At 38.0% G+C, this 14,989-nt stretch overlaps 1 protein-coding gene, 1 long non-coding RNA gene and 1 pseudogene across 2 annotated transcripts; 2 read left to right on the forward strand and 1 right to left on the reverse strand.

Moving 5' to 3' along the window:
* Nucleotides 1-625: 625 nt before the first annotated feature.
* LOC107159937 ((Lyso)-N-acylphosphatidylethanolamine lipase-like) lies at nt 626-3,091 on the forward strand. Its single transcript, XM_048787855.1, has 2 exons — nt 626-641; nt 752-3,091. The coding sequence occupies exon 2, from the start codon at nt 801-803 to the stop codon at nt 1,755-1,757; it is 957 nt and encodes a 318-aa protein (XP_048643812.1). The 5' UTR covers nt 626-641; nt 752-800; the 3' UTR covers nt 1,758-3,091.
* Nucleotides 2,200-9,511, reverse strand: LOC107159912 (annotated as a pseudogene).
* Nucleotides 9,512-12,591: 3,080 nt separating this feature from the next.
* Nucleotides 12,592-13,464, forward strand: LOC107159932. The gene is made up of 2 exons (XR_001505804.2): nt 12,592-12,989; nt 13,168-13,464. It is a non-coding gene; the product is annotated as an uncharacterized LOC107159932 (long non-coding RNA).
* The last annotated feature ends 1,525 nt before the right edge of the window (nt 13,465-14,989 follow it).

Genomic DNA, 14,989 nt, shown 5'->3' on the forward strand with positions numbered 1-14,989 from the left:
TCATGTGATACTCCTAAGGCTTTTAATTATAATTTTTTTGTATATATTTGTTATTTTTTAATATCTTTTATTGATTTTATTTTTTCAAAAATACACAACAGCAGTGGAATGCATTACAATTCTTATTACACATATAGAGCATAATTTTTCATATCTCTGTATATAAAATATATTTACGCCAATTTATGCCTTTATACGTGTACTTTCTTTTGCATTACAATTCTTAATACACAGATGATCATTCTTATGATCATTCTTTGCTTATCTCTCTTTATGGTAGATATCAGAAGTGATAAATCCAGGATATGTGTATTTGATAGTATATGTGTATACTACCAAATTGCCCTTTAAGGTATATAATCCCTCCTAGGAAAGTACAAGAGTATTCTTTTTACTGTAGTCTTGCCAAATTTTGCCTGATGTCATGGATACTAATGATGTTGTTTTAATTTGTATGTTTCTGATTACTAAGAAAACTAAGTGGTTTTTCTGTGTTTATATTTTCTCTATTGTGAACCACTGTTTCAAATTCTCTTTCCCTTTATCTGGGATTGTAGATGTGAGTCACCTCACCTGGCTAATCATTTTGTCTCTATGAGTTTGCTCATTTTTAAAAATTGTTTTTTGGATCTGGAGCAGCAGTGAGTTAATCCTGTCTATTCTCTTTTGCTCTTTCTCTTTGGGCCATGATCCTGGGACTGTCTGTGGCTGAGGAACAATTTTAAACACCTTCCTGCCTTTCCTTTTTCAGGCCTCAAGGCTGGCTGAGTAGCTGGCTGCCTACTTAGCGTCCCACTTCTATGTCTCAGCTGAAGAATGTGGAAGCCAAGATCCTCCAGTGTCTCCAGAACAAGTTCCTGGCCCGATATGTGTCTCTCCCAAACCAGAACAAGATCTGGACGGTGACTGTGAGCCCTGAGCAAACGGACCGCACCCCCCTGGTGATGGTGCATGGCTTTGGGGGCGGTGTGGGCCTCTGGATCCTCAACATGGATTCACTGAGTGTCCGCCGCACACTGCACACCTTTGATCTGCTTGGCTTTGGGCGAAGCTCAAGGCCAACATTCCCAAGAGATCCGGAGGGGGCCGAGGATGAGTTTGTGACCTCAATAGAGACATGGAGGGAGACCATGGGGATCCCCAGCATGATCCTCCTAGGGCACAGTTTGGGAGGATTCCTGGCCACCTCTTACTCTATCAAGTACCCTGAAAGAGTTAAACACCTTATCCTGGTGGACCTTTGGGGCTTTTCCCTCTGGCCAGCTGACCCCAGTGAGATCCGTGCACCTCCCACCTGGGTCAAGGCTGTGGCTTCTGTCCTGGGGCGTTCCAATCCCCTGGCTGTTCTTCGAGTAGCTGGGTCCTGGGAGCCTGGCGTGGTACAGCAATTTTGGCCAGACTTCAAGCGTAAATTTGCAGACTTCTTTGAAGATGATGCTACATCAGAGTATATCTACCACTGCAATGCACAGGATCCCAGTGGTGAAACAGCATTCAAAGCCATGATGGAGTCCTTTGGCTGGGCCCGGCGCCCCATGTTGGAGCGAATTCACTTAATTCGAAAAGATGTACCCATCACCATGATCTATGGGGCCAACACCTGGATAGGTACTAGCACGGGAAAAAAAGTGAAGATGCAGCGGCCAGATTCCTATGTCCGAGACATGGAGATTGAGGGTGCATCGCATCATGTCTATGCTGACCAGCAGCACATCTTTAATGCTGTAGTGGAAGAGATCTGTGACTCAGTGGATTGAGCTGCTCTTGCTAGAGGAAGAGGAGAAAGCCAGAGAGTTGCTCTCACCTCCCTGTCTGCTTAGTCACCCCTCTGTTCTTTCCTCGCCAACTAACATGTGCCAGCCAGGCAGAGTCTTAGGCTGTCCCCAGGATAGGACCACCGTGAAAAAGAGCACTTCTGATCCCATGCTGAGGGCTGGAGGCAGAAGCCACAAGAGGCCTTGAGCTCCCCCGCTCTGGGGAAGAATATGAAGGGTTGCCCAGTGCCACTCCAGTCTCTCCATGCCAAGTGTCACCCAGATGAAAGTTGTAAAGGAATTGCACCCATCCACGTTGCCTCTCTATGTGGCCTTTCATTCCTCTGAGTAGAGGAGATCTCCCAACAGCCTTTCCTAGCTCTGGAGTGTTTATGGGGGTAGGTTCCATGCAAGAACATCTTCCCTCTCCATCACCTCCTCACTCCTATCCCATGTGAATTCCATCCAGGTTCTGGTTGGGATCAGGTCCCACTTCACCACCAAGAGCAGGTCCTGAAGCTTTGTTCACTTCCAGGACCTCAGAAGTCATATCCAAAGCCCTCAATGGCAGATGAGGAAAGAGACCAGGGCAGGACATGGTGACACGGCCCTGAGTGATAATAGTTCTGGCAGAGTGAAGAATCTGCATACTGCAGATTCATGGCAGACACCAAGGGGCTGGTCACCGACTGACTTCAAGCCTATCCTTATCCCATATTCTAGCCCCATTATGCAGACATGCTGCTGTCTTGCCCTGTGCCTGTCCTGGCTGCCTAAACTAGGGACACTCAAGTACTTCCTTCCTTGCCCCATCTTCCTCCCTATGAGAGACTTCTGAGTCTCCCTTTGTGCCTTGGGCGTGAAGCCCCATGTGTAGTATAGAGCAAAGGTGGCTCCTGGTAGAGAGAGGGAAGAAAACCCTTCACCCCAGGGCCACGTCTGGATTCGCCATGCCCACCACTTTTCACAGCATTTCTACCTGCCCCCAGAGCTGAGGACCACTCAGAGCTCCTGCTCATGATCCACTAGGGAGCCTCAAGCCAGCAGGTCCCTGCCCTTATCATCCACAGGATGGTTCTTACTGCCTGACCCTCTGTCCCTACCATCTGTCCCCATGGTCTCCAGCTCATCCAGCAAAGAACCTGTCGGCTCTCTCCCAGGGGCTCATTCCATGTGCTGCTCTGAGGTCTGGGTAGTAGGCTGGGCCTGGCCCCAGAAGCAGGGCAGCTCCTATGTGCTCCTTCACTTTTGTAAAACCAACCCTTTCACCAGAATAGTATTAACTCCTGGTGCTGTGTACTACTGGTTCAGCTGCCTTGGGCTCCTTTTCTATATTAATAAAGAAATAAGTAAAAACTAAAAAAAAAAATTGTTTTTTCCCCACATTTTTTTGATTGTTGTTGAATTACACTTGTACATAGTAATGGGATTTGTTGTTACATAGTCATACATGCACATAGTATAACAAGATAATTTAATTGGCCAATATCACTCCCCAGAATGCCCCCTCCCTGTCTGCCTCCCACTCCTTGGTTCCTTTTCTCTACTAATCCTCCTTTGATTTTCATGAGATCCGCAGTCACCTTTCTTTTTCTTTTTCCTCTCTAGCTTCTGCATATGAGAGAAAACAGATGACACTTAATTTTCTGAGTTTGTCTTATTTCACTTAACATAGTGCTCTCAAGTTTTATCCATTTTCCTGCAAGTTACATAATTTCATTTTTCTCTAAGTTACCTAGGGTCTCACTAACTAAGTTGCTGAGGCTGGTCTTGAACTTGCAATCCTCTTGCCTTGGCCTCCTGAGTTGCTGGAATTACACGTGTGCATTACTGTGCCTGGCTTATTATTTTTATTCTTGATGACTGCCATTCTGAGTGGTGCAAGATGAAAACTCAGTGTAGTTTTGATTTGCATAACTGCTATTGATGTTGAACATTTTTTCATATATTTGTTGGTTATTTGTGTTTCTCCTTTGAGAAGTGTCTGTTTAATTCATTTGTCTATTAACTGGGTTATTTGATTTTTTGGTGACAAATTTTTTGAGTTCTTTATATAGTCTAGATATTAATCCTCTGTCAGAAGAGTAGCTCACAAGGATTTTCTCCCATTCTGTAGATTTGCTCTTCACATACCTAATTGTTTCTTTTGCTGTGCAGAAGTTTTTAATTTGATGCCGCTGCATTTATTAACTCTTGGCATTATTTCCTAAGCTTTAGGGTCCTATTGACAAAGTTTTTGTCTGTGCCTATATGCTGGAATGAGTTTCTGGTTTAATTTCTAGGTCTTTGATACATTTTGAGTTGATTTTTGTGCAGGGTGAGATAAGAGTCTAATGTCATACTTCTCCATCTGGACAACCAGTTTTCTTAGCAAATTTACTCTTTAGATGTTGCACTGTCCCAATGCATCTTAACTACTCAGAAATCATATGAACCACTTGATCACCACCAGCCTCTGTCTCCTCTATGTAATGAGTGGTTGGACTTGCAGCCCTGCTTTTTTGTTTTTAAATGCAGTTCAGGTTGTTTATCACATGTGCTATTTTGCTTTAGGATCTATACCTGTAAATGGTTCATCTAGTAAAATAATATAAGGATTCCACAGCATACTTATTGCAAAACATAACTTTTGCTTTATTCCTGCAGGTAGTTTCTTTATAGTTTTCTGAAGTTCTTTTAATCAAATGCATTTGTTATTTGACTTATTACTTTCACGTCACTTGCATTCATTTTTTCATAGATCCATAAATTTCAAAACATTGTATATCTGACCATAGTGAGTTTATCTGAGGATAGTAACCTATACACTTAATCAAGTCATCATCTTCAGTTGTTTCTGAAGTATGATCTCTTAGAAACACCTGGCCTGAGTTGGCTAAATATTACCAATAGGAATATTAATAATTGGGCTTTTTTTTTTTTTTGCCTGCATCATTTGGATCCAACAGCCCAAAGAGTTCTTCCTCTTTTTTTTTCTCCCACACAGAAAGAGATGTATTTAGTTGACAGTTTCTTTACTTTTCTCAGATTAAAAAAAATCTTTCTTGTCGTTATACTCTTTATGCAAATTGCTGAGCATGATGATTGGTTTCTCCTCACAATACTGGCAACTCATTAGCTCTTTGATCTTTAGTCTTTCAGCTTTGATATTTTCATCTTCATCCATATTATTTGGTGGTTCTGGAAAATTCTTGGTTTTGAACTTTATTGAAAAGGTCCTGAGAAAGGGATCTTTTCTATTGATTTGCCCCTGTGCTTTTTCTCATAGTACTGTAAGAGGAAAATCCACAATACCTACTGCAGGTAAGGTGTTATATCAGTCCCTAAAAGCCTATCCTATGGATTGTGTACATTGTCATTTTTTTTGTATATTCTTCCCAGAAACCTTTATGAAGGAAATCAGTCAAGCTGGGCACAGTGGCACATGCCTTTAGTAATCCCAGCAGCTTGGGAGGCTGAGGCAGGAGGATCACGAGTTCAAAACCAGCCTCAGCAAAAGTGAAGTGCTAAGCAACTCAGTGAGACCTTGTTTCTAAATAAAATTTTTTTATTTTATACAAAATAGGACTGGAGGTGTGGCTCAGTGGCCAAGTGCCTCTGAGTTCAATCCCCAGTACCCCCTGCATCCCCACCAAAAAAAAAAAAAAGAAATCAGTGAAACTAGAACTGTATAGACTGGAATGGCTATGCAAAAGGTATGATGAAAAATGGTTGTATATGTGTATCGCATAGAGAAAGTTATTTTAGTGATTATAATACAAGCCAATGCTGTCACAGAATAGATAAGTAACAAATTTCTTTGGTATTTCAAGTTTTCTAAAAGGTGAATGAAGTAATATAAGTGAACAGAATAACTGATGGAACATAACCAATAGGGCAAAAAGCCACAACAAGGAATTTTACAGCATAACAATATAATCCATAGTGCAATGCAAACAAACTTCTTAGCATCAAAATAAGAACAATAAACAAATCAGGGGTATTAACAATAGCTTGTCCAATTCAGTATATGGATGGTAAAAGACCTGAAAGTTTGAGTATAAGCTTTGATCTTATGATTCACTGCATTTCACACACACATACATATACATATACGTGTTTATACACACACACACACACACACACACACATATATATATATATATATTTAGTTGGACACAATACCTTCATTTTATTTATTTATCTTTATGTGGTACTGAGGATTGAATCCAGTGCCTTGTACTTGCTAGGCGAGCGCTCTATCATTGAGCCACAACCCCAGCCTGTCACTGCATTTTTCACAGCAATATAAGGTAGAATTGCAGTAAATAATGCCAAGCACAGTTGCTTGAAAATACAGCTCAGTTTTAAACACGATGTCAGTAATTTGTTGAAATATTAGGATACTCCTGATATGGATGGTTTCAGTCACATTTAAATGAGAGAGATAAGAGTTATAAATGATGTTCATCAATACAGGTAAAAAATAAACCATAGTGCTATTTAAAACAGCTGAAAAACAGTCATTTCTGAATGTACCACATTTAAGTCTGCGCTAGGGGGCGCAGCAGATACACAGTCACTGTCATGAAACATTGTCACTGTTGAGATGTGTGAAAAAGTTAATAAGATCACTAATACTGGAATCAGTAGAATTTTGAAGAACCAGTCTTGTTTTGTATTTATGAAGTTTATCTCCAGGTTTTAGAAAATATAAGTTTGGAAAAGTTTGGTGGGAACCACAACATTTTTTTAAAAAACATTTATTTTTTCGTTGTAGGTGGAGACAATACCTTTATTTTTATTTTTATGTGGTGCTGAGAATCTAACCCAGTGCCTTATGCATGCTAGGTGAGCACTCAACCTCTGAGCGCTTGGAGGTTGAGCACTGCCAGACATTTTTCATTAATTTTAATTCTTTTAAAACTGTGTGTGCTGTCATTATTTCTGAAACATACTAAGGTTATACAGCCAAGGAATAGGAAAACATAATATTCAGTTAAATATTATCATTTAATAATTCATTTCTTCAGTTTTAATTATGGTTATTGGTCACCCACCATGAGTTTTGCCCAGTTATGAGTAGTAAGGTTGAAGGAAAACAAAGGGATTGCACTGATGTTGTACCGTCACTCTGTGGCCCTCACATCCATGTGATGCCTGGTAGTATCATTGATTGATGCATCGTGTCACTCAATTTTTAGTTGTAGCAAAATTGTTGTAAATTGTTGGTAGTATCCAAAATCTCTTTTGTAGTTTAAAATAGCAGCTCTTGGTTAGCTTTTTCTAAAACAATAATCTTCATTATAAATACTATCAAACAAATGTAAATGAATGAGAAATAAGAATGACAAATTCCCATGTTTTTTGAGGGTCAGGAGGGAAGGGGTATGAAAAATGCATTCTTTAGTCTATCCACAATGAAATTTTGTGTCATTTTCATAGGCTCAGGAAATGATAAAGTAGCAAGAAATCTTACAGATTTTCTATTAGTTGTGGGTCTTCCTTGATACTTCCCTACTTTAGAAAATAAAAGGCTATTTCACCCAATTTTTACTCTCTGCATCACATAGCAAAAAACTGATAGAACAATTTCTGGATTACTTTTATATGCATGTCAAATATATTTGCTGCATCATAATTATTTAGGATCAAATTTCTCCCCTTTGTACCACTAAACACTAATTGTGCAATTTATAAAGTATAAGAACACAATCAAATAACTGAATTTCTTGATCATTCATAACACTTGCAGTTGGACATATATCCTGCCAGTACAATTTTTACAGTTTTGGACATCAAAAATTTAATTATGAACTGTGAATGAAGTTGAATAAATATATTTGTTTTGTAAGTGAAAAACAACTGTTAAAGTCTAAAAGTTTAATGAGATAATATATTTATATACATATAAATATATAGTATAATTTAAATTTATATATTATATACATTTATATATATTTAATATTTAATGATATTTGGATATATATTTAAAATTTTATATAATATATATATATATACATTTAAATTAATATAAATACATTTAAATATATATTATATATAATACCATTTAAATTAATTATAATTTACTTTATCAAATGTTCTTCATACTAAAATTTAACATGCTTTAATCTCTTGTGTTTACTTTAAGACTTTCTTGTCACTTAAAAAATATTAAAGAATACATAGATAGCATTTATGCCAATTGAAGTAAGTAAGGTTTTCTTTGATTGTTCTTAACATGAATCTATGCTTCTGTAAATGCAATGAAAATTAAACAATAATGTTTTATAATTGGAAGCCATTTTATGGTGGGAACCACAACATTTTTAAGAGTGATGTACCAAAAACATAAAAATCTGAACTGCAGGAAAAAAAAAAAGAAATAAAAAAAGAAAGTAGGCACAACACTGATTTAGTGTCATGTTTCAAGGTAAGGAAATGAAGCTTTGCTATTGTAGACACCTGCTATTTCCAAAGGCTCATGGTGCTCATTAGGGAAGCTTTGGTTTTGGAAAGAGTAAGTAAGCTCTATTCCATTGTCATCAAAAAATTCAAATTCATTTCTTCCTCGGGAGGGTAGTTTTAGTGAAATTGTTGTAATTGTGTTATAAATTGTGTAAATACACTGTAATCTGCTTGATCAATTTCTGCTTCATCTTCTAGTTTTCAGAATATATCTTCCAAAGTTGTCTAGAAACATTGTAAGGAGTAACACCCAAATTTGAATGAATGTCTAGAGCAGGAAACAAACCTGAAAATTTGTCCATGTCTTTCAAAGGCAAGCAATATACCAGCTGTTGTTCATTCTGTTGTAGTAAAGTAGCTCCAGGTATATGTTGTTTAACCCCTGAAGAAAGAGATCATAAGGCACAAAATCCGTCTATGTGCGTGACCATGTGCTAGCTGCTCCTGCATTTACTTTCAAAAAAAATTGAAGAACCAATACATCACAATATTCCTTGTGATATGACAGTTTTCCTATTAGAAGGATGTCAGTTTCATCCATGAAGTGAATATTAAACACTGTCACCTGATTGGCTTCTCTGTATTTTAAAAGATTCTAAATAATATAAGAACAGGGTTCATTCCAGCTGTTGGTTCATCTAGCAGTGACCACTTTTTTTTTCCTGCTACAATATTAATTGCCAAAAATATCCAAAAGGTGAAAATGCTATACTTAGGTATATTAAAACTACTTTTCTGAGGAAAGGTATCTATTTCTGCAACAATAATTTCTCTTATAATCACAGTTTTCATTGACTCCAGTTTCTACTAAAGAGAAACACTGGTCTTAAACTGTATGATGGCAGCATCTATGGTTGCCTGTTAAACTGTGAACCCTGAGGACCAGTACTGAGCAGCCTCACATGATTTTGAACAGCCAGCTCTTGGATGCATATAAATAGAAGTTAGTAGAATCAAATCAGGAAAAAAAAAAAAAAGAGTTTCATAGGACATGAAGTCTTTCAAAATCGCACCATCAGGAATGATGACACTCTTTTCATGATATTGCTTGTAATATTAGTCATTGGAGCATACTCAAGAATTAGGTTAGAAAAAATAGATTTGTCCATAGGATTAGGATCTGTATCAGGTGCTTCTTCACATTTCTTATCTGGATGCATTATGCTAGTTAATTTAACCAAAATAAAGCCCATGTGCTCTTTTGTGGAGATCTGGTGAGTGACAGAGGTCTGAACTGTGTCTGAGAGCCTGGTTCCCAGAGCATGCCTGGGCATAGGCAGGTGGGCAGCATGCCCAGGAGGGGCATGCATGGTGCTAAACTTCCAAGTTGGATAATATAAACTTAGTTTCATTAGCATAAAGACACCGCTTTTATAAATCTCCTTACCTTTATGTTATTACGTTTTGAATCAGTTATTGTATTTTGTATTCTATTATTTTTATACATTGTGTACCCATTAACATAGATTTATGATTTTCATTTTTTACATTTGCCCTTCAAATTATACAGGAAGGAAAATGATTATAAACCAAAACTAAAATAATATTGGCCTTTACAGTTTTCTGTATAATTTTACTTATTCATATGGCTTCAAATTACTATTTGAAGTTATGAAGACACGAATTGATGTGAACATACTTTATATACAACCAGAGATGAAAAATCGTGCTGAACATGTGTAATAAGAATTGAAATGCATTCTGCTGTCATTTAAAAAAATAATAAAAAATAAAAAAAATTACTATTTGAAGTACCCTTTCATTTCAGCCTGAATGACTCCTTTTAGCATTTCTTATAGGGCAGAATACTGGAAGCCGCAGGGGAGCAGTGGAGCAGCTGAGCATCAGAGTGGCTGCTCAGATGGACTGCAGCATGAGTGGCAAGCATAGCCCATGGCCAGAGGAACCTGCCATACAGGTGTGGCAGGTCTGAGGCATGGCGGTGGGGCTAGTGCCTATGTGAGCCAGGGCAAGCAGATCTGTCACCCCATAACAGCCCAGCTTGCACCCAATGAAGATGCCTACTGGGAAAGCACATTCTGTGCAGGCTGCAGCTCCAGACACACTATTGAGCATGCACAATTCAATGACTTCAATCTCCCGCATCCAGAAGCAGGGAGAAAATGGAAGTAGGGTAAACCAAATGGGATTCAGGCCTGACCAATAGCCTGTTGTTTCTCCAAGCCCTAATTAGCATAAACTTGGACCAATAGCGTTAGTAGGTTTCCAAAACCTAATTAGCGTAAGTTTGGACCAATCGCAGCAAAATACATGCTATATAAACCCCTAGACTAGCTCCCTCGCTCCAAGTTATCTTGTTACTTGGCTACATTTTGATTTTTAGGGGGCTGGACTTCATCAAATTCCTATCCAAGAATCCAGAAAGAAGAAACTGAAGATGAGCTGCTGGGGTCTGTCGCAAGGCTGGAAAACTTCAGTTTTGTTAAGACTACTTCAACTTTTATTTATCCGGAAATGTCTTAATTTTTCTTTTACTCTTGAGAGAGTTTACTGAACATAGAATTCTTGTTTGACTTTTTTCCCCAGTGCTTTGGTATGTAATTCTAACATCTTTGGCTTCCATAATCTCCTGATGATAAACCAGCTGTATGTTATATTGAGGGATGCTTACATGTGAAAAATATCTTCTTTCTACTTTCATAATTCTCTGTTTTGTCTTTTGGTAGCTTAACTATTGTTTATTATGTGGATCTCCTTAAGTTTTTCCCACTTATGACTTGTTGGATGCATTGACACATCCGTCATCAAGTTTGGGAAGTTTTAAATCATTTTTTTCAAATATTTTTTTTCTTTTTCTGCTTTCATTTAGTAAGTAGGTTATTTATAAAACATTTTCTTTAATTTTTAATATTTGTTCTTTTTATTTATATGACAGTAGACATGTTTTGAATTGTTTATACAAGTATGGAGTACATCTTACTCTAATTAGGATCTCAGCCTTGGGGTTGTACAGGATGTAGAAATTAACTGTGGTGTATTTATATATGTATATGGGAAAGATATGCCAGAATTATGCTGCTGTCTTTCCTATTCCTGTCCCTTCTTTCTTCCCTTCATTCTCTTTTGTCTAATCTCCTGAATTTCTGTTCTTCTTCTCAACTCTTGTTGTGTGTTAGCATCCACATATCACAAAAAATTCGACCTTTGGGATTGCCTTATTTCCCTAAGCATGATAGTCTCAAAATCCATCCATTTACAGCAGAAGTCATTTTTTATGGTTGATTAATATTCGCTTGTGTATATATACCATATTTTCTTTATCCATTCATCTGTTGAAGGGCACCTAGATTGGTTCCATAGGTTGGCTATTGTGAGTTGATCTGCTATAAATATAGATGTGTTGCATCACTGTAGTATGCTGTTGTTAAGTTATTGGAGTATATATGGAGGAGGGGGATAACTGGGTCAAATGGGTAGTTTCCTTCCAAGTTTTCTGAGGAAACTCCATACTGTTTTCCAGAGTGTTTGCACAAATTTGCAGTCCTACCAACAATGTATGAGTGTATCCACATTGTCACCAAAATTTATTGTTACTTGTATTCTTAATTGTTGCCATTCTTACTGGAGTGAGATGAAATCTCAAGTATAGTTTTAATTTGTATTTCTCTAATAGCTGGTGATGTTGAACATTTTTTTCATATATTTGTTGACTGATCATATTTCTCCTGTGTAGTATCTGTTTAGTTCCTTTGCCCATTTGTTGTTTGGGTTGTTCACTTATTTATTTATTTTTGGTGTGAATTTTTTGAGTTCTTTATATATACTGGAGATTAATGATGTATCTGAGGTATAGGTGGCAAAGATCTTCTCTCATTCTGTAGCCTTTCTTTTCACTTTCTTGATTGTTTCCTTTGCTGTGAAGAAGCTTTTTAGTTTGATACCATCCATTTATTGATTCTTTTTTTTTATTCTAAAATAAAGATCACATTTATTATCACAAGTTGCATAAAAACACACAGCTTTTACAAAAATGATTGATAGAAAAATACTCATTTGACTATGTCGTGATATTTGTGGGAACACCACACTATTGCTGTACCTCCAGCTAAAGCTTCAAAGAAACTGGTTTTCATAATTAAATCTCTACTATTTACCACAACCCATCTTTGGAAAGAAGTTCATACCATGTTCTGAACAGACCAAAGCATTTGCTCAGTTAAATTACATTCCAGGCCTGGTGGTTGCTTGTGTGTGTAACATGGGACACATTTTTGATAATCACAGGATAGCTATGCTGGACCTTGTCCATCTCAGTCTATACCCTCCCTTCCCAGAGGAGGATGAGCTATCTCCTCAGGGCACCTGAGCCCACTCCAAGCTTCTTTCAGTAAGTAACTCAGAAGAAGTAATTACAAAGACTTAACAAAGAAAACCATTATTTCACCTGTCTTTTCCTCTGAGCTGAGAATCTAATTTCTGGTTTATCAGATTAAGGAATAATACCTACTGAAATGGCACGAAAACTGTTAGGGGCACCTGGGTCAAACACTGACTTCACTTCCACGAGTTTCACAAGTGACTCAAGTAAGTGGTAGAAAGACACAAGTCTACCTCTACTTATTTTCCTGAGTGAATTGATACCTGACAGGGACAGCTATCATTGCAGCTTGGTCTCATTATGTGACCTGGTTTTACAGGTAGCTGTCCTTTGAGACATCTTCCTTTTCTTTGATAGGCTCCATGACCATTCAAAAGGTGAAGGCATTCCTGTCACGTCTTCTCAAAGTTCCTGTGTCAGAACTTCTGCTGTCCTATGAAAGTCCCAAGGTAAGCCACCCCCAATAGACAGTCAAGCTCAATTCTCCACAGTAAGACATGATTAAACTGTCTAACATGGTCCAGTTCTGAGCAGGGAGCACATATTTATTAGACTTTGAGTAACCTGTGGCATGGAGGTCATCTTTTGTCAGGTCTGTCTTACCCCCTACCTTTGTTCTAATTTTAGATGCCGGGCAGAGAAATTGAACTAGGAAATGACCTACAGTCATTACAGTTTTATTCTGTGGAAAATGGAGATTGTCTACTAGTGAGATGGTAACAATCAGCTTTTAAAAATTTAGTGACTTGACTGTTCATCGTGACTGGGGTTCGCTGGGAAGAAATGATTTGCTGGAACAGTTCTACTGTCAAATGAGGTTTTACAGCTTGCTCAAAGTATAACAAAGGATGTACTTTTCACCAGGAAGAGACCATTTGTAGGCTTGTATATAATAGCAGTAATAAAGGCTTTGACTACTCATGATCTTCTGATCTTACTTCATATGTATTTTTATAGCTCCTCACTATTGATTATTAAATAGAAACTAGCTAGTCTAATAACATCTGAATATAGTTAATGTCTGTCATAGACTAGTTTTAATGAAATTCTCTACTGATACTATTTTAAAAGGTTACCGAAATGATTTGGTTACGTGGGGAAGTGTCCCTTAAATTCAGGGAGGCACATCCTTTACTATCATATGCCTGCTATTTTTTCTTCTCAGGTATACTATCTTGAGAGTCCTTAACAAGGCAATCCACAGGCTTTTCTCCATAGTTATACCTAAACTTAGCATAGTATTCGCAGGTTCCCAGCTCTGACCAACTTAACCAGGGGTCAATGATGAAAGCAAAATCCTCCCTATGACACAAAAACCCTAAGAAGTATATTCATAAAAATGTGTTTTAACAGGAGTACTACATTTATCTTCAGGATTTATCTTAAATGACCAAAAAAAAAAAAAAAGCATTAACAAAAAACCATGGATATTAGTCTAAGTAAATGAACATATTTAAGCCAGGTCCATGACTGAGAATTATATCAGTTCCTTTCCAAGGTCAAACTGCCCATTTCATTCAAGAGCCACAAAATCTGACATTATTTCCAGAAACCCAAAACTTTGGTATAAGTGATCACTGCTCATGTAAGTAAGCACACAGTATTTGTGAGTTTTTTGGCGTGTGTTGTCTAATCAAGCCATACAGACCTATGCAATCCAGGCAGAAATTCAAACTCAGATGAACTATTAATCATGATTTAGAAATACTTTTCCTTTTATAAAACAATTTGGTAATTTTAAATCATTTTCCAATATATAAATAAAAACTTAACTACAGTTATTAATTGATTTTTTTTAAAAGAAGGAAATCAGCACAATTAGTACCACACTGGTTCAGGTGAAGGTGCCAGCCCAGGGCTCTCCTGAAAGACTATCTATTCTACTGCCAACCATGGCTGCTCTTCTCAGACTTACATGGAGATTATCATCCACCTGCCCTTGTCTTCACGCAGCCCGTATGAATCTCTTGTCACCTTGTTGCACACTGACAAGGGTCACCACACATTCCCTTTAGTTCCCACAGCTCTGTCAGCTCGTGAGGGGAGTACTGAGGGGAAGACAGCATTCCTGTCTCACAGGTCTTCTCACACAGCCACAGGCTGTCCTGGTATCTTCTAGGTCCTATGGCTGCCATCCAAATGCCCATGCTTACATCTTCACCCTGATAGGTCTTTAATCTCCCCGAGTTGCTTGCCAGCCAGTTGACAATGTCCCTGGAGATCACATACCCTGACCCACACGCGAATGCAGGGTAAGCTGGGCTGGGATACTCCAGTTCTTGCCACTTTGCAGTTCTGTCCACTGCCCAATTCAATCTGAAATTTCCCCACCAAACGTTAGGCCCATCCAGATTCTTTTGGGAAATTCTTTTAAACACAGCTTCTAAGTCTACGTAACAGTCATCATCTGTCTTCAGCAACAAACTGAAGCTGGTGGTTTCCACAGTCC

The sequence above is a fragment of the Marmota marmota genome, unplaced genomic scaffold (assembly GCF_001458135.2).
Source record: "Marmota marmota marmota unplaced genomic scaffold, marMar, whole genome shotgun sequence".
NCBI lineage: Eukaryota > Metazoa > Chordata > Mammalia > Rodentia > Sciuridae > Marmota > Marmota marmota.

Bases quoted from the DNA above. Each gene is read 5' to 3' on its own strand.
- LOC107159937 (XM_048787855.1), top strand. From the start codon at position 801: ATGTCTCAGCTGAAGAATGTGGAAGCCAAGATCCTCCAGTGTCTCCAG.